Below are 22,377 nucleotides of genomic sequence, written 5' to 3'. Positions count from 1 at the left end.
GCAGCCTCGCTGCGTGCGTGGGAGGCGTTGGGACAAAGCCCCGCTGCCCCCGTCCACCGGGGTTCCAGTAGCAAAGCCCCCGAAAGCGTCCGGAGCGATCACCAGAGGAAAAGGAAGCAGCATGTTCTTTTTCCCCCTCTCTTCCCTAAAGTGGGGTTTATCCTGCATCGCGTCACTAGGGGGAGGCCGTCATTCCGGATCACTTCCCGGAGGAAACGCTCGGGGAGCCGTTCGGCTGCCCACGGGGTGCGGGCTTGCACGTGCATCGCTGCTTGCTCGTGTGTTAAAAATAGCAGGTGACTGCAGCGAGTCGCTATGGGCCGGTGGCACCTCATCCCCTGTCATGCACCAAGCTACCGGGAAACGCCAGAGCCGGAGCGCGGCAGCGCGCCGAAGGCAGGCACAGGGTGGAAACGGGGAGGAAGCCTCCTCGGTGAGCTTGTACGCGGTGCTGCAGTCACGCTGCAGATGCCGCACCGGGCAGGTGGAAGCACCTCTCGGACAGGGCGCTCTTGACAAGCACCGCAGCGTCCCGTCTCCGCTGTCAAACGCAACTGCCCCCAGCGTGAACGCGGGAGAGCCGCTCGGCGCAACGACCGCTGTCATGCGCCGGCGACCCCGCTCCCGACCCCCGGCTGGGCGCACGCCGACGGCCGGCTTCCACCTCTCAGCCGGGCGCGCCCCAACCCGCCGGCGCCCCCCCGCACCCCGGCCCGGGCGGCGGCAGGGGGTCAGCCGGGCAGGGCGGGCGGCGGGGGGCGGCGCGGCGGCGGGCGGGCGCCGCGCCCCTCCGCGATGACGCGCCCGCATTCCTGCCTGAAGAGCGGCGGCGGCCCGAGGGGGCCGTCAGAGCGGGAGCGGCGCCTCCGCCGGAGCAGCACGGACGCGAGATTTTCTTTCCCTCTGTACCGCTGGCTGTTTCAGTGACTTTTTCCCAGCGTTATTTATTTACGGCTCTGTTTTCGCTGGCGCTTTATAGTTAAGGGTTTTTCCCCTTGCAAGGAGCAGCAGCCGAGAGAGGAGCATCTCCTTACTCCGAGGCTTCGGGAGGAACCCTCGCTTTCGAGCTCTTGCGGAGCAGGTACGGCGCGGCGGCGGGCGCCGGCTGTTACCCGGCCGCCAGGAGGAACGGGGCGAGTGTTCGGACGCGGCGCGGCTCGTCCTTCGCGCCTTTGTCTGGGGCAGCCCCCGGCTTGCCGGCCAAGACCCTGCCGCGCTCAGCCCGGACGCGCGGCGGGTGCGCGTCGGGACGCGCCGGCGCCGCCGCCTCCCGGGAAGGTGGAAAAACCCCGAGCGACTGCGGCGCGGTGCAGTCCCGTGACCGATTTGCGCTTTTCCATTGAAAACGCCGGGATGGCCGGTGTCGCCGGCGGGGAGGGGGGGGAGGTAAACACGGAGGCGGCCGCGGGACGGGGAGCTCCGGCAGCCAATGTGACAATCGCCCGTCGGTGTTGCATCAGTCTCCGCTATCGGGGGGGGCGGGGGGGGGGAGTGCGGCGTGGCGGTGCCGGTGCCGCTCCCTCGGCCCGGTCCCCGGCCCCGCTGCAGGCACCGTCTCCCCGGCGGCGCCGCGCCCCCGCCCCGCGGCGGGGCTCACCTTTGTCCGCGCGCCCCCCGCCCCGCGCGCCTGGTACTTTTCCACTCGGCGGCGGGCGGGGGCCGCCGAGCCGCGGGCGCGCGCTGGCCACGTGACGGGCGCCCGCTGCGGCACTGACGTCGCCTCCCACCTCCGCAGGCGCGGCGAGCCCCGCCGCCAAGGACAAAAGAGCGGCCGCCGAGCCCCGACCCCCGGCATCGCCGCCGCCATGAGCAGCGCCGAGATGGGCAAGTTCAACATCTCCCCCGACGAGGACAGCAGCAGCTACAGCTCCAACAGCAACGACTTCAGCTACCCGTACCCCACCAAGCCGGCCGCCATGAAGAGGTGAGGGGGCTCCGCCGCCGCGCGGGCGGGCGGGCGGCACCCCGCCGTGGACGCTGCAGCCCTCACGGAAGACCCCGCCTCGGGTCCGGAGGTGCCGCGTGTTGACACGCGTTACAGAAACACGGAAATGACTGCGGACGTAAACACGCGCAGTGCTTTGTGTGCTGGGCAGAACGGCAGATGGGGGGGGTCTTTTTGGGTCATTCCGTTGGTTTGCTCGGTTCCCTTTGAAGTGGATTGGAAATGCTAAACGGGAAGTGAATATGCAAGGTGCCCGCGATAGTCATTAATGATGCGATGTTTTTTGCAGCCACTATGCGGATATTGATCCAGAAAATCAAAATTTCTTGCTCGACTCCAATGTTGGAAAGAAGAAATACGAAACTCAGTATGTAAGTACATTGCAATGATGTTTCAAAACACGAAAAAAATGCTTTCTTGCCAAACCTGTGTTTGTTTTCATTGTGAAATAAGTAATAACTTTCTATTAATTACTACCTGTCTCCCTTTTCTCAGCATCCGGGTACTACTTCCTTTGGAATGTCAGTATTTAACCTGAGCAATGCTATTGTGGGTAGTGGCATCCTTGGTCTTTCTTATGCCATGGCTAACACTGGAATTGCTCTTTTTGTGTAAGTATCTTTTGGTTCATAAAAAAAAATATCTTTCTGCTGTGTAATTAATAATGGAAAAATACTTGATGTAAAAATATGACCTTTACAAAATACCCAGTCATTGCCGTATGTGCAGAATTGCATTTTGGGATTTATGGCTTGTTTTATATTAAGAGATTGTGATACATTCAGAAGGACTTGCAGAAATTAAACAGATTCATTGCAAGTTCTGCAACCCACAAAACATTTTACGGTGAATTTTCCTTTACTTGTCTGTAGTTTCTCCATGAATAACTGATAGACTTCCCATGAAAATTCCATTATCTAAGTGGAAAAGTGAGATGCTACTTAACAGACTGAAGTCTGTATTAGCTTTTTCCTTCAGACTTCACTGATTGGAATTAATGACAACAGAAACTTTTCAGTTAGTGGAAGTCATAATTGCACAAAAAGGACAGGATCAGGCTGTAGAGAGTTAGAAGGAAAATGTAGGTGGAAGAGGATTATTTTATTTGTCTCTTCCAAGTCTGGCTGTGTCTACTCTTAAAAATTTCTGTGGCCCAGTCCTACCGATCATGGACGTGGTCCCCTTTTCCTCAACTGACATAGTTCTGCCTATAGAGGTACAATGTACTTACGCCAATAAAGAAATCCTTTTTATTGCTATGCTTTTACTCAATTCAGGGAACTGGTTTCAGCTACACCTATAAAAATCGCTGTCTCCCTGCAAGGGCGGGATGTGGAATAACCAGCGTATCTTTATTGGTATGTCTATATTGGCAAAAGCTTTCAGGTATAAGACAAGACTATAGTAATGTAATTGGAAATGGCATGAGGGAAGAATTGTGTACAGTGCTTCTAAATGTCTTGGGAAAGTACATTTTTCATGTATCAGCAGCAGTTCAGCTCACACATGTAGTATCAGTGACTGAGTGCAAATGGGAATCCACGGATATGTTTAAAGGAACTTTGTATTTTTATCCTGGAAGTAGATAAATGTGCTGAATGTTCAAGAAGAAGTGAAGAGTAAGGTTTAGTTAGAAATTGGCCTTACTCTGTTGCCGAGTTTCCAGAAAGTTGTAGGTCAGCTTTATTTCCAGATATTTCACAGTATAACAGGGTGGTGGTCAGGTTTCCTGAGGAAACTACTGATGTGTAAAGTTTTGATCTAAAGGATTTTATTTTAAATATATGGTGATTTGTTAATTTTTTGCTAAGAATTTCACTTACTTAGATGATGCTAAACTGAATTAACAACTTAGCAGCATGAATTCAGAAGAGATAGATATTTCATCTCTCTACACATCAGTTTCGTGCTCTAAAGATGTTCTGCAGCACATATAAGATAATCAGCGCAATGCACATTAGAAAGTCTGTGGAGAGGAAAAAAGATAATTTAAGGTTAGATATTTGAACAGATTTGCATATAATGGGGGTCCTTTATTCTGAAGAAAAAAATGTTCAAAACTGTCAATTTAACAATTGGGTGCTGAGGTCGTTTAGTTACCTTCATTTCCAGGTAGTGCATTCAGATCTGTTTGCGTTAGTACTGATTCAAAGATAAACTAGCTTGTTACCTTTCAAAACTTGCTGTAGTTTGTATAGTTCCAAGCCAGGAAAGCAGTCAATCACTGATGATGCTGAGGATTTATGATGACACTGAGGGCATTACAGACATCCTTTAGTAACTAGGTTACAGATTCAGATGCAGTTGATTAAGGCAGTAAATTCTTCGAAGACTGTGCGGAGTCACTTGTGTCAGTGCTGTGACTTGTCACTTGTGTCAGCACTAAATAAATGAATGATACCGTCTGGAAGCCAGAAACTGAGTGAGCTTCGAGATGAGTTTGCTGACTGATCTTGTCAACACTGTAGGCAGCCAATTGAGGTTAGGACTGAGGGGTCCAGGATCTGTGCCGTTTTAATGAAATGTAACCCTTGCACGTCTCACTGTGCTGTTTCTAGTTGATGGCTGAATTAAATCCTGGTTAATCTCTACCTGTCAGAAATACAGAGGTTTATTTGTGTGCACGTGTTGGTGTTGTATTGGCACAGTAACACAAGTTTCCTGGATTCCTTGTGCAGATCCGTGAAGCTTTTCTCAGATGTTCTTGTTTCCAATTCTTTGTGCTGTGTTTACTAATTTCACCAATGTTAAAAATGACAGAAAAGGAAATGTAAAGAGTACTCTGGGAACTCTAAATGGAGCTTGCCATTTTTGAGCAGATGGGCTGATTCTTAAGTTTCCTATAAAGCAGAATGCTTTTATTGGTATAGGAAAGGCAAGGGTTTTTTTTTAATGTGTTGTAATTTTCCACTGTGTTCTTCAGCAGCTGAGAAGTCCCCCCTAGTGTGCCACTCCAGGAAGTGCATTTGTTTTGGGAGAGATTTGTTGTTGAGAGACCCAAATTTTAGATGTTGCAAATGTGCTTCTGGAAATAATATATATTGTGTGTAAAAGCTGTGGGGAAGATAAACAAGCCACTAGCAATTGCCATGTAAGCACACAAGAAGAGTAACTTTTGAGCAAAGAAAGCTTTTTTTTTAAAAATGAGAATAAATTAGTCTTTCCAATTGAAAGCTGTGTCTTCAAAACATCTGAATTTTCAGTCAGTTCTTTAAGGCTTTTGCAGTTTCATCTTTACAGAAAAAAAGACATAACACAGGCTTAAGCTGAAAAGCTGATTTGTTTAAGACCAAGAGATAATCTTCATTTTAGCTACAGTTAGTCACAACTCCATGTTCAATAGATTCATGACACACTGTTGAACAAGGATAGGAAGACAGGGAAAACAGTTTCTTACAATAATACAAAACCATTCCCATTGATACTTTGTCATTTGTATCAAATGTAGCCAATTATAATGGCCTGACACTTGCTGGTGCTTATGCCACCTTACACTGAATGTGAGCGTTGTTTAATCCTACATTAGAATTTCTCTCTGTATGCCAGTGAAATGCATTTTAGTATAAAATCCTTTCTAAACTAGGCATTAATTGGGTTTTCAGAATGCTTTTAGCTGGCCTTAGAATCTACCGGGTTTTCCCAGATAATATTTTAATATGATTAATTTTTATGTTTGATCTGCCTTTATTTAATAAGGTTACAATAAGTCATTTATGGTTATTAAAAACTTGTATGTTTCCCCCCCCCCCAGGATACTCCTGATGTTCGTCTCAATAGTTTCTTTGTATTCAGTGCATCTCCTTTTGAAGACTGCCAATGAAGGAGGTATAGCAAATTACTATTTTATAGACATATGGTATTTGTTTCATATGGTATCTTTGTGAAACACACCCTTCCAATGGATTATTTTGTTTTATTTTAGGATCTTTATTATATGAACAGTTGGGAATGAAGGCATTTGGTATGGCTGGAAAACTTGCTGCTTCTGGATCAATTACAATGCAGAATATTGGAGGTGAGGACAAGATCTTAAAATGTCTGTACTGTCAATAGTAATTGTTCCCTACTTATTCTTGGAGACTTTTTTTTCACACAACATGTGTTCATTAACTGCTTGTGTTCAAGTGAAGTTATGAAACATGTTATGTGATTCTTGCATCTTGTGGCATATTCTATATTTGTAATGATCTATGATGTTATTCACCTACAGCTATGTCAAGCTACCTCTTCATAGTGAAATATGAGTTACCATTGGTCATCAAGACATTTATGAACATCGAAGAGACCACAGGGTAGGTGTTAGAACTCCTCATCAGAGAAACTATTAGGAGAAACAAATACGGAGACTGTATATATTTTTACATGAAGACCACGCTCGGTACACCATAGGGTAGCTTCTTACTCAGACAGAGATACAGTAAGTTTGCCCTTCCCCTGAGTGCTCCACTTCATTTAGATCCAGCCTGTCCTGGGAAAAGGGTAGAAAAATACAGGTATCGCATCATATTACAGAAAGCTGTTCTCTAAAGAACATCAGGTAAGTGTTAATGTATGTACCAGTCAGTACATACTCTCGATAAGCAAAGGTAAATGTGGTTATGGTTGGTTTTTTGGTTTTTGTTTGTTTGGGTTTTTTATTGCATTCCAACTGGTTTGGACTGATTATTTTGGTTTTCTAGTGTTAATATTGTGGGAAGTGATTAAATATAAGACTAAGGTGCAGTTATGTAATTAATGTCTTATGGAACAGTTCTCAAAAAGACATGGGGACTAAACATTGAACTAAAACAGAGTTTATATGCCCAAGACTAAAATGGTGGACGCATTGCCATTTAGCCCTGGAGACACCTTGACTCCATAGTGGCTTCCCTGCTTGGCTTTAAACATGGGTGCCTTGGGTAGGTTTTGTTTTATCTAACCATACCGTCTGAAAGTTAGATTTTGGTCTAATCATTACTCTGGTTTTTGTACAATCAGTGGAGAAAGGTGATCCTCTATAGTGGTCAGCTCAGTGCACCGGGCTTAGACACCTGTTTTGGGCATCTTCAGAGAGCGATTTATCGTATCACTCTATATTGAGGGGGTGTGTAAAAACAGCTATCTAAAACAAGATGCCTGACTTCAGATGGATAGAGTTAAGTGCTATAAATCTCACTCTTCAGAGTTGTACTTCTGTGCCTTGTCCTGAAGTGTCCCAGTCTTGAGAGGGCTGAGCAGCTCAAGACTCCAACTTACACCTAAGCCTGAGTTCAGAAGGTAGGCATTTTTCTGCCTGTGTTCCCCAAGGGGTTCAAGCCATTTGGTGGTGTTCATACAGCTTGCTGATAGATAATGTCATGACAACGGTGCTAGCCATTTTTTTTTTTTCTTTCTTTCTTTTCATTTTTTAATGTACTCAAAGAATGCACCCACCCTATTTACTTAATAGTATAATGTTTACAAATTCTTTCCTGGGAAGGTTAATTTCCCTCCTTTGGCTGAATTCAAGTCCTTATTTTCCACTTCTTAAGAAAGTCCCTGGAGTAGCCAGTACTTAGGAGGGGGCTTGGAGGCAAGTATTTTTAACTGTCCCATCTTCAGAGAAGAATTCAAAATTAGTTGGAATTCAAGAGGGAAAGTTAAAGGCTGTGAATCTTACTGGATGCAGCTGCTACTCTGCCAATCTGGCAGACAAAATTCAGAAACTGAGATTTGTATCTTCAGTGTTTTCTTGTTGGCTGGTACTAGGTAGCTGTACACTGATTTAAAGTAAATCTTTTCTCAGTGTTCTGGCAATTGTGGACCCCATTTAACTGACTCTCTCCATGCGTTGCTTAGGGGAGTCTGGGTGGCTACCATTGGCATGGATTCCACTCTGGCAGCCTGGTGCCTAAAATGTAAGCACTTACCTGTTTAAATGTCCCAAAATAATGCTTACTGTAGAAGAAAATATTCTGGAATTCTGAAACAATCTTACAAATACTAGCTCTATTACTAAAATTCGTTTAGCAATTTTTAAAATACTTAGCTGTATTTTAAAGCTGTGCAATCCCATTCTTTAGTCTTCAGCACAGAAAAACTTTGAAGTCCTTGGTCTGAAAGTCGGGATGGCCTTCATGTGGTATGTGCACAATAACAGTGCACGTTCTTATGACGCTATCAAATGCAAGGAATCTCTGTGCTGTGATTTCTTTTAAATTTACCACAAGACTACTAAATTTTTAAAAAGGGAACAAAAGGTACATGATATTAATGTCCCCTACACATCTGAACTTTCTAAAATACATTTTTTACATTTAGTTATCCCAGATAAAACTGGAGAAAGAGACGACCAAGTTGTTTCTGCATTTACCATATAAATCCAGGGCAAGTCTGTTAAAGATATTCTATATTTCCACTGGCATATATAGGCTTAAAATTCAGCAATTGAGTTTGAATGCACAAATTTCCAATTGGGTCATTAATTTTTCTTTGTTTACCTAAATAGTAAACAGTCCATTTTAAAGTAAATGCTGTTAGCTGATACTATAACAGGATATAAAGTATTAATCATTTGGAATAAATGCTTAGTGTTACTTGAATTGCTTAAAGCATATAGGATGTTCCGGGCAGATGAAGAAAGCGGTTACCCTGCCACGATTAAATACTCAATATAAGTTTTTCTGTTAGTTCAGTGAAATTGCATTATATTTACACAGATCTAACTTTGTTTTTCTGTGTTTCAAAGGAATATGTTAATCTTCTAACACTCCAAAATGTTTTGTCAAAAAGAGTTGCTGCTTCTTATGGAATAAATGGCAAAAATGATCTGAAGGAAAAAATCTGAGGTTCTTATCGTAGTTTCCCGACTGAAAGGGACTAAACGTGCCTCCAGGAGACTCCCAGTGCTTGTTGGAGTTTTCTCAGCCAGTGGGCTTGAGCTACTGCCTTAACTCCAGCCCTCACCTGTTTTTCTTTAACTTCCACAGGGTACCCAACAGAATTTTATTTCCATTAAAAGTGGATCACCACCCTGCTGGGGCCCTGCAATATTCTAATACAGCTGGAGAATTGGGAACCAACATTTGAGCAAATTACTATTTTTCCATGATTGATCCCAGTTGACTTCTTTTCTGACCAGTCATTTACTTTCCTGTCTTCTGACTTTCAGATGCATATTAATTTTAGAAAAGGACACTAAAGGACAGGCACAATGCAGGTTTGGGGTGAGATAGGAAGGTATTGTAGGGCTTTAGGTCAGTATAGTAAGTTGAATGTTAATCCTTTGTGACATCAGGTACTATAGTTTTTTAAGAAGCGGTATGTTGTAGGAGAAGATAAGAGTGAAGACTAAACTGCAAATGTCGTAATTTGTAAATACTTAGATGACTTACAAATATTACCTTTTTTCTACAGAGAATGGTATCTTAACGGTGACTATTTAGTGCTGCTGGTGTCTGTCATCCTCATTCTTCCCCTCTCCTTACTGAAAAATTTAGGTAAGCAGTAGATTACAATCAAAATAAAAATGCATTGAAAATACTGTGGGGAAATGGGTTGATATGATGTTTGAGTCTTGAAGTACTATGTGAATTAACAGCTGTCTCTAAACTTGTCTCTTGGGACTAATCAGTGTTCAGGTAATAAAAAAATTAAAAAAAAAATCAAGGCAGGTATCTTAAGTTACAGATGTGTTTGTGGAAAACGAAAGGACAATAGATAGGGTGACTTTAGAACAAGGCTCAACAGTAACTTTCTGTTTGTGTTCTTAACACAAAGTTTGACCTATCTTGGTCAGTAGTGAAATAGTATAATAATGTTACTAGCTAATAGTGTTATTAGCTATCCTATAGCAGTCCCAAAAGAATAGGGATGCTAGCCCTGGACAGTTAAATTGTCTTTGCAATGTAAATAGAACTCACCTTTTTCATTTTTAGATCCCAAGTGATAGCAGAATGTTCATACCAGATGCTTTATCCAAAATGGCTGTAATTCAGTGATATATGTGAATAATTCAGTTAATGCACTGTTTGTTCAGAGAATCCTGTAGCGGAACCTTTCTAACTGAGAGTCTCGATGTGAATTACTTTCTCAGGTTACTACTTTCTTCAGATTAAGTGAATCAATAAAAACAGAAGGGAAAAGACTAAGTTATCTCATAGTCCATACTATCAAAATTAATCCTATAATCATTCTTGGTATAAAATAAACAATTCACATAGTTGTTGGTGTGGGGGTTTTGTTGGGGTTTTTTTTGTAAGTTATAAAGTTGAATATTACAGACTCGCTGTACGTACAGACCCTAATATGTCTTTGAGAACTTTCAGATCTGGGTTGAGATTAGCGGAAAGTCAATGAATAATTAACTTGTTCTACGTAACACTGAGAAAGTGGCAATCTAAAGAGATCACTGACAGAATATATTTTGTCATAATGTTATGACTTGAATGTTGTTTCTGTTTATTGTACCTTAGATTTTTTTTTATCTTTCTTGAACACAGGATATTTGGGCTATACCAGTGGCTTTTCCTTACTTTGCATGGTCTTCTTTCTGATTGTTGTAAGTATAATCTTGTAGACTTCCAGTGCTTGTAAAACTGCATTTCAAAGGGAAATTAAACACAGTTTCTGAAAAGTTTCACATATTGCATTAGTCAAAGTAACAATAAATACATGGCTTTATTTCTAGGTAATTTGGAAGATGTTTCAGATTCCTTGTCCTATGGACAGTGACATCATGAACGTGACAATAATAAATGCAACACTGGCACCTTTGGTAGATGAAAACATAACAAGTGATGATGTGTGCAAGCCAAAATATTTCATCTTCAATTCACAGGTAACTGACTAAAAATCAGACTCTCCGTTGAAAATAACTGAGAGACACTAAATACATAGCAGATAAATTAAGTGATTTTTTTTTTTTCCTTCAAGTAGTTTCCCAGTTATAAACCTGGGACATCCTAAGACTTTCTGTTCCAGTAGTTAGGCACTGTTTATCTCCTGTAGACTGGGTGTTTCCATACCCCAAATGCACGGAAATTAGAGGAGCTTGAGATGCCTGCCTGAGATGAGTGGCAATAAATGCATCTCTTATTCTTCAGCACAGTATTTCTCAAGCTTTCTCAAGGAAGTTAGTAAAGCATTTGATTGCAGAAGAAGATGAAGTAAATAGTAAAAGCATGTGAATGGGAAATATGTGTCATGGTTTGGAATAGACTTTTAAGTTGCCAGTCACAAAGTCTTGACTCTCATGAATGCTCCCAGTTACAGTGGTGAATCTCCACGCATGGGGAAGAAGTATGTGTAATAGCCAATACCAAGATCAGGCTGTAATGGCTTGTTTGAGATGCAGAACATAATTCTGAATGCAAATACATTCAGCATGGACTTCAGTGAGATTTGAGAGGGTCTGGGTTTAAGAAAATATGAACCTGTTTTTTTGCCAAATTTTTGCCAAAGTTTCAGTTGTAGAGAATAGCTAGTCTTTATCAAAAACTAAACTGATGCCTAAGTCAAAATTGAAAAATCTACTGATGAATTTTTTAAAACTAAATGTCTAACGTCTGTTGACATACTTAAGAAAGACACTTTTGTTTTTCAGACTGTCTATGCTGTCCCAATCCTAACATTTTCTTTTGTCTGCCATCCTGCAATTCTTCCTATCTATGAAGAACTGAAAAGGTAAATGTTAGATATGTGTCTGTAATTTCACTAAACAAACAAAAGTAGTATAAAACAGTATACTGTTCTCGTTGCTAACAATGTTTCTTTTTCTCTTTCTTACAGCCGAAGCCGTAAAAGAATGATGAATGTGTCCTATGTGTCTTTTTTTGCCATGTTCCTCATGTATTTATTGGCTGCTCTCTTTGGATACCTGACGTTTTATGGTGAATATTGCCTTCTCTGCTTTCCTTTAAATGAATAACATTCTGCAAAACCACAGTATTATTTTTAAGTTAGAGCAAGCAAGCATTTACTATGGGTTCTAAATATACACTGTTTGTTTGGGGGGGGGTTTAATACTTTTGTAAGTGCACACCGAAAAGGAGATACATAGTAGAATTAGACCCAAGGCACAGGATTAAAATTGGATTAAAACAGATTCAGTGCCTCCAAGCTATCCCTGTGTAAAATGGAGATGTGCTTACAGGAGCTGTTGAGGGTTTCAATTCATATTGCTGTAACTGTAAAATTCGCTTAGGATTTGGCGCAGAAGCGGTTGTTTGAGAAGTATGTCAAATACATCTAATTAAAATACTGTTTTCTTTACAGGAAAAGTCGAACCAGAACTGCTTCATACCTACTCTGCTTATCTGGGTACTGATATTCTTCTTCTTATTGTGCGTCTCGCTGTACTTATGGCTGTAACCCTTACTGTACCTGTAGTTATCTTCCCAGTAAGTAATTTATTTTTTTAATCTTACTACTATTTTTTATTTTCATCACCTGTCCTGCTGCAGTCATTTACTGATTTGGCAACTCCCATTTATAGAATTTTTCTCTTAACTGGAAAAGGAAATTTATTCTAATAAGCTTGATGAAATATCTCTATGCTGTTAATTCAAATAAATAATTAGGCAACATTTACAAAGCAGTAGATACAAATACATTCAGTTATATTGTTTTCCTGGTATGGTTTAATTGAGGGAGTGGAACAGATTGCCCCTTTATAAAAGTACTTGCACTATTGTATTATCAGATTACAAAACTCAGTGTGTTTTTGTAAGTACATTGTGAACATGAATTCTGGCCAAGTGTATATTGTTGAGAGGCATCCTTGGATGTTGCAAAAATCCCTGGGATTTATTTTTGTTAGACAGATGTTTTTCCTTGTGTTTTTCTCTATTACTGGCTGTGCTTTGAAAATCTAAATCACTAAAAAGAGAAACAGACCAGAAACACAGAGCTGCCTCTCAAGTGCAGGAAGTAAATATTTTTTTTTAAAATTACTTTCATGTCTTTCAACTTTTATTAAAATCTGAAGCGTTCAGGAAGATGATGTTAAAATACTTCCGGAAGGAAGGTCTAATTCAGGTGACAGTCACTGACTTCCACAATGAAGACTAAACTGCCTTTTTTCCCCCCCCTCCTCCTTTTCAAAAGATCCGCAGTTCCATTACCCAGCTGTTGTGGGCAGGGAAGGAGTTTAGGTGGTGGCGTCACTGTTCCATTACAGTTGCTCTTCTGGCGTTTACCAACGTGCTTGTTATCTTTGTCCCTACTATCCGAGACATCTTTGGATTCATTGGTAAGCATTTTCATGTCAGTTCAAGTAGTCTTTCAAATCTCAGAAAATGCAGTTCCAATCTAATTAAATTATATTTACCTGTTTATGAATATTTATTTCTGTGCTTTTTAAATACAGGTGCATCTGCAGCCGCCATGCTGATCTTTATACTTCCTTCTGCCTTCTATATTAAATTAGTGAAGAAGGAACCAATGAAGTCAGTGCAAAAGATTGGGGTATGTATAGCCAAAATACGTAATAGTTACACTTGCTTACTAATTCAGAGCAAGAACTTTAGTTTCCTTCTTCACAATTTAAGAACTTTGAAGTCCTGGTGAAGGTAGTCAGTGAACTGCCTTTTGTTATCCTAGTTAACAGGTGGAAGTTGCATAGGTACTCAAAGCTGAGGAGAGAGCCATCACAAGGCTCAGTTCACTTCAGTGACTTCTCTCACCCTGTAGCCCCCAGTCTCAACAATTGTTGGGTCATTCTGTTGCTGGTAAGAACCAGATTTCAACAGATCACCCTTAAGGGCTATACTAAAAAAGTCTTGTCGTTCTCCTTCAAATTTTCTTTCAAGACTTACTTAGGTAATTTATGCTTTAAAGCTGACCTCCACCAATCATTTGGGTCATCCTGACTGATCTTAGTGCTCTTACTGGTCTTAGACATACTGACTCGGAATCAAATATTAGACATACTGAGTCAGAATCAAGTCAGTGCAGTGGCACAGCCTGACTGGTATCAGCAGCTACATTAATTTCCCTCAGTTGAGGTTGAGGTCTGCTATATTGAAAATAAATGTACTTTTTTATTTGAAAAAGGGCCCCAAGTATAAGAAAGATATGTAGCTCCTTATTGTTTACTGTGATCTCTTGTCTTTTTTACTTCGTGCTCCATGAGCATTTGTGCCATAAATGGGCGTGACTTTATGGCTAGTAGCAGAAACTGAAACTCTTCTTCTATGTTTTCTTTTTTCAGGCTGCGTTCTTCTTTCTAAGTGGTATACTTGTGATGACTGGGTGTATGACACTGATTATTCTAGACTGGACCCAGAATGTTGCATCTGATGGCCATTAACTGTCCTGGTTTAATCTCTAATACTCCACTTCAGATGCCAGTGTTCACTCAGATACCTACTGAGAATGAAAATGAGCTATTCAGCTTCCTTTAAAATGCAGATTCTTTGTTGATGGTTCTTCTGATTGTAGAATACCCGAACTCTGTCTTTAAGAAACTATTCTGCATGATGGAAGTGGATATTAACATCAAACCACATGAGTGTCTGGCTGAAGGAAGTGACAACTTTATTCCATTCCAGAGAATGGACAGAACTCTCCGTAGACTTTTATCAAGCCATGTTTGGCTTTCGTCATTGTTACTTGGATATTTTATTTTACTTGAATGTGCCTAATGGAACCAATTGATGTGAGAAATAACTCTTTAATTTACAGCAAAGTGTTTAAATAACCAATGAGAGAGAGAGAGAAACACTATTATTTTTTTGTACCAAAATTTCTTATGGACCTCAAAAGCACTATTTTGACTTTAAGAAACATTTTTCTAAAAAGAATGAAAGAATAACATAGAAGAGCTCATAAAAATATTTAATCAGTGTCCTAAATTAAATCTAGTTTGCCTTTCTGTAGAGGCATAATTAGAAGAAATTTTATTTAAAAAAATACTTCTAATGACGAAAATGAACCAATTCAAGTCAAAACTCTCTAATTAGAAGTGCTTCCCATGAAATTCACTTAGTTCAAAGTAGAGTGAAAATAATCCTGAAAATCATTTGTCAGTTTATTTAAGTAACTACAGTTACCTTAGTTACCAAAAATGGTGTGGAAAGCCAAATTTTCCAGCTTTAAAAAAACACTCTTTAGAACCGTTACGTTTGAGAAAAACGTAGCTAATCTAGAAATCGTAAAGATGGTGTTGACATTTCCCTTCTTGAGGTACTCAATAGTGCAATTGGGTAAAACAGGGTTTGGGGGTTTTTGCTTTTTTGTTTGGTTTTTTTTTCTGTTGTAGATACAAACTGAATGGCACTGGTGCATATCATGCCATTAATATAAAACTCCCTCCTGGAGTTCTGTCTGTTAATAAGGTCCATTGTCAGTTGTAGCAATGTTTGTTGGGATTTGTTTTCTGTCCAGTCCATCTTGAAATGCTCTGTAGGAAAACAAAAAGGTCCTAATGTAGTTTACTAGTTGTATAATAGTCAAAGTGTACAGTATTTCTCAAATTATTCATCCATTATTGGATTTTGAATTACTTGACTATTCTGTTCCTGAGTCAAATCCACAAAGTAACTGCACCAGTATTTCATGCTTGGTACAAACTCTCTTCGCATACGCAACTGGGATTCCTCTTCCAATTTATACTGTATAGTAGTATCAAAGATAACCTCATAGACTGGATAGTCATCTCAGACTTGTTTGCTTCAGAAATAGGTAAGTTTCTTATGAGCCCTAGCTAGCTAGCTGATGAAACAGGTGCTGTATGGTTGTGATGAGCTGTTTTGTTTCTAGTGCATGTTTACTCTTTCATTCTTATCCCAGGTTGAAGAGAAATAACACTTGTATAACAGCATACTTGGCTTATAAGAGGTTCTCAAACACAACAATATTGGGTACAAAAGCCTAGATAGAGATTGTTAATGAAATAATCATGGCAGTGTGGTCAGCTGTCTTCATCTGACACAATGCTTTAAAAATCTGGTTCACAAAGTTCCACTTGGTCGGTGTGTCAGAGGGAACAAGTGAGGGCCTGTAATCCATCGATTAAACAGTGCCTGAGACTTTTTTTGCTCTTGTAGAATTAATCGGGAACAAATCTGAATGATAGTCACTGTTCGGCAGATAACGTCAATCTCTGCCCAGCCATCTAAAATCTATGAAAAAAATTGCAGGTATTTTGTATGGATACTTCTGCATGACTGTAAGTACTGGTCACTAAGTCTGTAGTGTGAAACTGTAATGAGAAGTTAGATTCCTCTTGTGTTGTTTGTGTTACTAGTTCGGTGGTACTCAACTGGCAATTAACGATCCTGGAGTCAGCACTGACCAACGCTCCTTAGGTACTTCTCTGCCTCAGGTACTGTACATCCATGGCTGACTATGCTATGTCACCTGATCTCCACAGAAGTGCTGAGCGTGTGCCTCCTCAGTACTTTGGCAGCTTTTCTTCTTCCTCTCCGCAAATGTAGAAAGGTGGAAGAGGATTAAAATGTTGTCTACCTGTGAGCAATTTGTAGCACATAAGGGATGAAGCGCTTCCCTTGCCAGCATTTAAAAAAAAAAGAAAGGAAGTGTGAAATAGCCTCCTTTCTCTCAGTAACCATGGAAGAGGAAGGAGGTGTAAGTGAGAAGTTGCTACACAGTCCTTCTCAGCAGCCAGAGAGGAGGAAGATTTCTGTGATGACACCTCATAATATATCATACATGTCACTTAATTCTCTGAACGTAGCAATTTCCAGAATTTACATTATGTGTTATATTATTTGACTGGCTCTCCACCTGCAACAGTTGAGTTCCACTTGGCTGGGTTGATGTCCAACATATGATTTATTTAATTACGTTTTTCAAACCTGTCTGCTTAAAGTTACCTATGTTACAAACCACCTAAAAGAGCAGCTTCAGTATTAACCACTGTTTTGTCACCTCAGTTAGACATTACTGTCTTCCATGATATTTCAGTCATAAATGTAACACGTTATTTATAAAACATTAATCCATTAAAACGAAACCTATTTTTCAATATTTATGATAGTCTATGTACATAAATTGTATGTGTGTATATACTGTAAGTATAATGTATATAATGTAGGTTTGGAATCCGGGATGTATGTATATATTCCTCTCTCATTACTGATTGTTACATCATTTCAAGGAGTTGTTCATGTTGTACATCTGTATAACAACCGTCAAATGAAAGATTCTTTTACAACAAAAGGTAATGCCTGCAGAAACGGAAGAAATGTGTTACGCCTAAGGTGTGTAAGAAAACACTAAGATTGTATTTATTACAAATGTATATGTTGCAATAAACACAGGAGTCACTTGGGTCCATAAAAAGCACCATTCAGGTTCATGTATACTTTTCCTCTAAAAGTTACCATGGATGTTACAATTTCCTGAATGCAGCAACTTAACAACTTCTACGATCTAACGTACTTGTTAGGCCACCAAATTCAGGCATCCTACGGTACATCCGTGTACATATGTAAATATCCACTGTATTGTTAGAGGCCAACAGTCTAGCTACAGGTGTTGGCAGGGAGTGCAACACAGTTTCAATGAAACATTGTATGTTTGTTTTAAATAAATAAATAAATAAATGGGTAATCCTAAGCAATGTTGTGGTGGTTTTTTCGGGGGAGGCATTTGAAAGATTTTTCTCTAAAGATGATACTAAAAGTGTATCTAATTTCATGCATGTTGAACTTAATTATGAGCACTTTTCAGGAAAGGAAAAAAAAAAAGGAAAAATGGCATACAACTAAGTCCCCAATTTATGACACTACAAGAGTAAACAGAACAAGTCTGGACATTAAAGAAAAGGAGAGATTAAATTCTCCAAGGAACCTGTATTATGTCATTTTTTGCAGTACAGGCGTATCTGGAGACAAGACTCGGTGTGTTAGATCTTGTATCAGTGTAATAAATGAGTGAGTCTTGCCAGAATCCCGTGCCATTTTCCTGCAACCAGATCTCCAGGAGAAGAATAACTGCTGCTGTAAAAATTTTCAAAACTGCTGCTTCTGTTTCACTTGTATTTTAGCAATATGTGCGGCATATCAGTTCTTTGTTCTCCAGAAATCTGTATCAATTCATATGAACCTTTGTCATTCCCAAATAGTAAGAATTGGGTGTGAGAGACGGTGGAGGTGTAACTCAGTGTGTTAGGTGTACAACAAAACACTATACAAAAGGAATATTAAAAAGACATAGTTAAGTACCCTGAAATTAGGAAATGCCTCAATTAAGGTTGCTTTAATTACATGATTGCATAGTACTTCTTGCTGGAATCCCCCACTGAGTAGCTATTCATTATTTTATTTTTTATCTTTTTTCCTGTGTGTTCACAGTGTTTATGTGTTTGTTCAAAGTCCAAAGCCCATCCTGAAGAGGGATGAATGTCCTCATTTCTCTCTAATTCTCATTTTAATGTCATCTTTGTGAAAAACAAAAGATTACTCATTTTCACAATGTTGCAGGCCTGTAACAAGCTGTTAATCAGTCTACATGTCTGGGAGCTGAAGTGTGGAGAGGCAGCACTGTGAAGCAGCCATCCATTTGAGTCCACAATTTAATGTCCTGCACTTGCTTATTTTGTATTTCAGCATTTGCTTACATGCATCTGAAGCATAAAAGGTTTTGAGTGATCATCATTCATGAAACAAGAACCCTAAGCATCAAGTTAGCCACTTGGAAATGGTGGTCATGCCTGGAAATGCTCATTCTCACAACTTGCCGACCGTTACACAGGAATTTTGTAGCAGTAGAGAAGCCCTTTCCCTAGAACGCCGCTTGACTAGTTGAACAATTAAGCCCACCTCTCCACAATGAGGCGTTTCTATCGACTTAATACGTGAAGTATTTCTACACACTTCTGATTCCTCCCAAGAGCTGGCTCACCCTGTGTGATGAATGAGACGGTGCAATGAATTAAAAAAAATGGAAATTACATTGTGCGGCAGTGTCTAAAATCCCGTGCTTTGAACCTCTTTACCCACCACAAGGCCTTTGCTCCAGAAGAGGGATAGGCTGTCACTGAGGGTTTATTCACAATGCTGAGATTCAGGAATCCTTTGAGGCCTCTGCAGGTGAGAGATGGCATCTTTACTTTCTTCTGGTTCCCCTGAAGTTTTCCTCTTTTCCCCCCTGGCCTTGCCAAGTCTGTTGTGTCCCAAGGTCGTGCCTAGGCACCTCACCCCCAAGTGTTCATGCAGCGGCTGGATTGCATCAGGTCATGCCCTAAGGTTTAGCTCGTATACCTGTTTGCAGGGCAGCACAGCTCCCATTCAGTCTGTGTGCCCAGCTTTCCTGTCTGGAGAAACAGAGCAGAGGGTAGCTGGTGTACGCCCAGGTTTCAGCGCCAGAAGGAGTTGAGATGCCACAAGGGAGCCCCCAGTCCTGTCCTTCCAGGAATGTGGACATGCCATCCCGTCTCCGGTGCAGATGTGCACAGCGCCCGCTTCTTTGGCCTTTCTGGTTTCAGTCTCTGAAATAGAATGTGTGTGACAGTCTAAACCCCACCTGCTTTCACATGCATTTCCTTCTGCCTTCTTGCACAGCTGGTTTTGGCTGTCACAGGGTGACTCCTTGTCAGCTCTGTCACTCTTGCTCTGACCCCACTCCCAGTTTGCCAGCTCCCCCAGCAACACCACCTTTCCCAGCTCCTCCTGCGAGCCACCTTCCCTCATCTTACTACCTTCCTGACTACATGCCTGCCCAAGTCCAGTTCCCACCCTTCCGCATTCACTTTACCCAGGCACAGTAGAAACATCTTCCTTTGATTTTCCTAGTCTCTGCCCAGCTGGTCTCTTTATGACCTCCACTCTAACTACAAGCCTAATTTTCTTGTTCTCTGGACATCCCTCCATTCCCAGTTCTCCAGCAGTCCCGCATGGACTCCTTCGGCAGCCCAGAGAAGCTCACTTCCACACTCAGTTCAGGCACCTTGTGTCTCTCCAGCCTTTCGCCGAGCACGAAGCCCTGCTGTAGAGAATGGGAGGGGCAACTTTTCCCAGGAAAAATGATTCATTATTTTACTAGGGGAAAACGTCCTCTTTTCCCTGATTTTATTCTCAAATGGGACAAATAATTTAGGCTGATTGTTTTTCCACACAGATGCTCAAAAACACCACCTTGCTGCAGCTACTCATAATGGAAAATGTCAGGAGAAACATCTGAAGCAAGGGAATGTGTTCCAGTGAGAACAGAAACATACTCCAGTAAGAGAACAGTCAGGTAATCCCAGTAACAGGTGGCACCATCAACCATGTTTGAAAATGTTACTTAAATTAGAAATAACTGCTATTTTTTGTTTTCATTATTATTTACATATATTAAAAAGGGGGAAAAAAAGGTTTTCCAATTGCGGAACATAAATTGATAGGTAATATATGTTGGATAGGTACTCACAATAATGTGGAAATTCAGTATGGGTCTTGGAAAGGAAGTGTAGCTTATATAACTAGCTTTGGTGATCTTTAAAAATCTTCATCATCTCCAAACAGCTCAGATTGCAGCAAAATTAAACGGAGGCAAGTGAGGTGCTGCGGGTATCTCCAAATGCTCAGGAGTTATTGGGCCAGGGCTAACGTGGTCAACCACACGTCGACTTTTTGTTAAAATAAATACCAGTTCGTGAAGAGACAATATTGCTCCTTCCTGCCCACTTCAGTACAATGATTTAATGCGCTGGTAGAGCGTACCTCGGGGCTGGAGCCCAGGTCACTACACAGAACAGGCAGACAGGTCTCATGAGAGGCGGCGCGGGCTGGGAGCTGGCTCCTGGGCACCTCGCCCTGCGGCACTGTCACCTGGAGGCCCCACTCGAACCCCCACCAAGGACTCAGGCAATGAATAAAACTGGCAGGTGCTTTCGCTGTGGGCAGGACACGGGGAGCAGACCCCAGCAGCATGGCTGAGGAAAAGGCTGAGGAAAACACTAAGACAGCAATCAAAAAGGCTGCAGCAGAGCCGCAACTTTGTGGAAACATGGATAGCAGCCATGGAGAGCATGAACAGTTTCCCTCTGTGTCCATCAGAAAACAGTGGCAACCAGGAGACCTTCAGAAGATCAGTTTGAAAATAGCTGCCGCTAAAATATTTGCACTTGTGCTTGCTCTTTTGACCCAACTGGGGAGGCATCCGCTGTGAAATTGTTGCTCTGCAAGGATTAGTGGACTCCAAATGAAAATGGCATATGAGGGATGTGTTTTTCTGGGGAAGAAGTGAGGAAGTTCCTAAGCATACCAGCCACAGGAAACTGAGCTGTCACAAGAAGCTGCCAAAGAGTTACCAGAGGCCGGCACTGGGTGCAGGTATTTGCTGCCGAGGAGCAGCGCCAGGAGCAGCGAGCCGGCTGCGTACACTGGCCCTCCTGCAGAGAGCGAGCCAAAATGTGTTGACTGTGGGAAATGATGAAACCTGCACTAACACCGATCGACCGCCCGTGGGGGCCGTCCACAGCCTCCTGCCATCGCCCAGCTCGGGAGGGGCTGCAGGCTTCCCGCTTCTGCGGGATTTTGGCACTTGCCCTCTTCCCAAAGATCAGACGGGTCTCTCGCCTTACTGCAAAGACGATGTTTCTGAGCACAAATAAAACTTAGTTCTTCTAATCACATTATTAAAACCACGAGTGTCCCAAGAAACATTTTGAAGTAAATGAGTCATGCTTGATGTAATGATCATGGTTTGGGGTGGCTCTGTGTGCGTGTGTGTGTCTGTGTGTCTGTGTATCTGTGTCTGTGTGTACACACTGGGAATAGAGGGTACAAGGGCTCTTCTAATCTACTTGGACTTACCTGGAAAGACAATAAAAAGTCAAACGGGAAAATTAAGCCCACAAGTCCCTCTTCTAGTAAACCAGACAAGAACCAATATTGATTCCCACACCTACTTATTTTTCTCAGTCCCAGAAAGGTCCAGGATTCTCCAAATTCCTCTTGCACACTGTACATTTTGAAGCCTGTACTCACTGTGGTAGCTGCAGCAAGCTAACCTTTAATCTCCATTTCTTCTGCAAGAGCATTCATTTCAGGTATGCCATCTTTCACATACCTGGCTCCTTCAGATCTTAAAGTCGACTTCAACCCCAGACTGATTATAAGGCATAAATGTAGCAGCCTTTGCTTTCCCAGGACCCAGCCCCAAGCTTTGCAGTGAGCTCCTCTAAACTACCAAAAAAAATACAGGCCATGTCACCAGCTGGGTGACACTAGCATATGAGCCGTGTTCCAAAACCGAGTCAGTAGTTTAATGTAAAACAAATGTTTTTGGTTTTTTGCTGCCACAGATTCCAGCCATCGTGGTAGCTCAAATACAGCACTCCACTACTCCTGCACTTAACAGAGCCAGCTTCCATCTTGTGGTTAAATTTCTCAACCCATTTAAACAATCCATATCTCGGATCAACACACTGCTTATCTCCGAGTCCCAGTGGAGAAGTCCTATGACGGTTATTATGTCTGAGCGTGCTAGAATATCCATCTGTCCTCCCCTGCAAATTTTAG

At 41.8% G+C, this 22,377-nt stretch overlaps 1 protein-coding gene across 2 annotated transcripts; it reads left to right on the top strand.

The window, feature by feature from the left end:
* The first annotated feature begins 832 nt into the window (after positions 1 to 832).
* Positions 833 to 17,209, top strand: SLC38A2 (solute carrier family 38 member 2). 2 transcript variants are annotated; one of them, XM_072862465.1, is made up of 16 exons: positions 834 to 1,081; positions 1,736 to 1,924; positions 2,235 to 2,316; positions 2,441 to 2,556; positions 5,697 to 5,770; positions 5,868 to 5,960; positions 6,156 to 6,237; positions 9,320 to 9,402; positions 10,405 to 10,463; positions 10,593 to 10,742; positions 11,508 to 11,587; positions 11,693 to 11,793; positions 12,179 to 12,303; positions 13,010 to 13,154; positions 13,272 to 13,369; positions 14,115 to 17,209. In XM_072862465.1, exons 2-16 carry the CDS (start codon positions 1,806 to 1,808, stop codon positions 14,211 to 14,213), a joined length of 1,506 nt encoding a protein of 501 aa, XP_072718566.1. In that variant the 5' UTR covers positions 834 to 1,081; positions 1,736 to 1,805; the 3' UTR covers positions 14,214 to 17,209. The 2 variants fall into 2 exon arrangements, with proteins under 2 accessions (XP_072718557.1, XP_072718566.1); XM_072862456.1 differs by having other exon boundaries at positions 833 to 1,081; positions 13,010 to 13,369.
* Positions 17,210 to 22,377: the final 5,168 nt, after the last annotated feature.

This window comes from Ciconia boyciana, chromosome 1 (genome assembly GCF_034638445.1).
Source record: "Ciconia boyciana chromosome 1, ASM3463844v1, whole genome shotgun sequence".
NCBI classification, from domain to species: domain Eukaryota; kingdom Metazoa; phylum Chordata; class Aves; order Ciconiiformes; family Ciconiidae; genus Ciconia; species Ciconia boyciana.
This window is presented reverse-complemented; position numbering and strand designations above follow the sequence as displayed.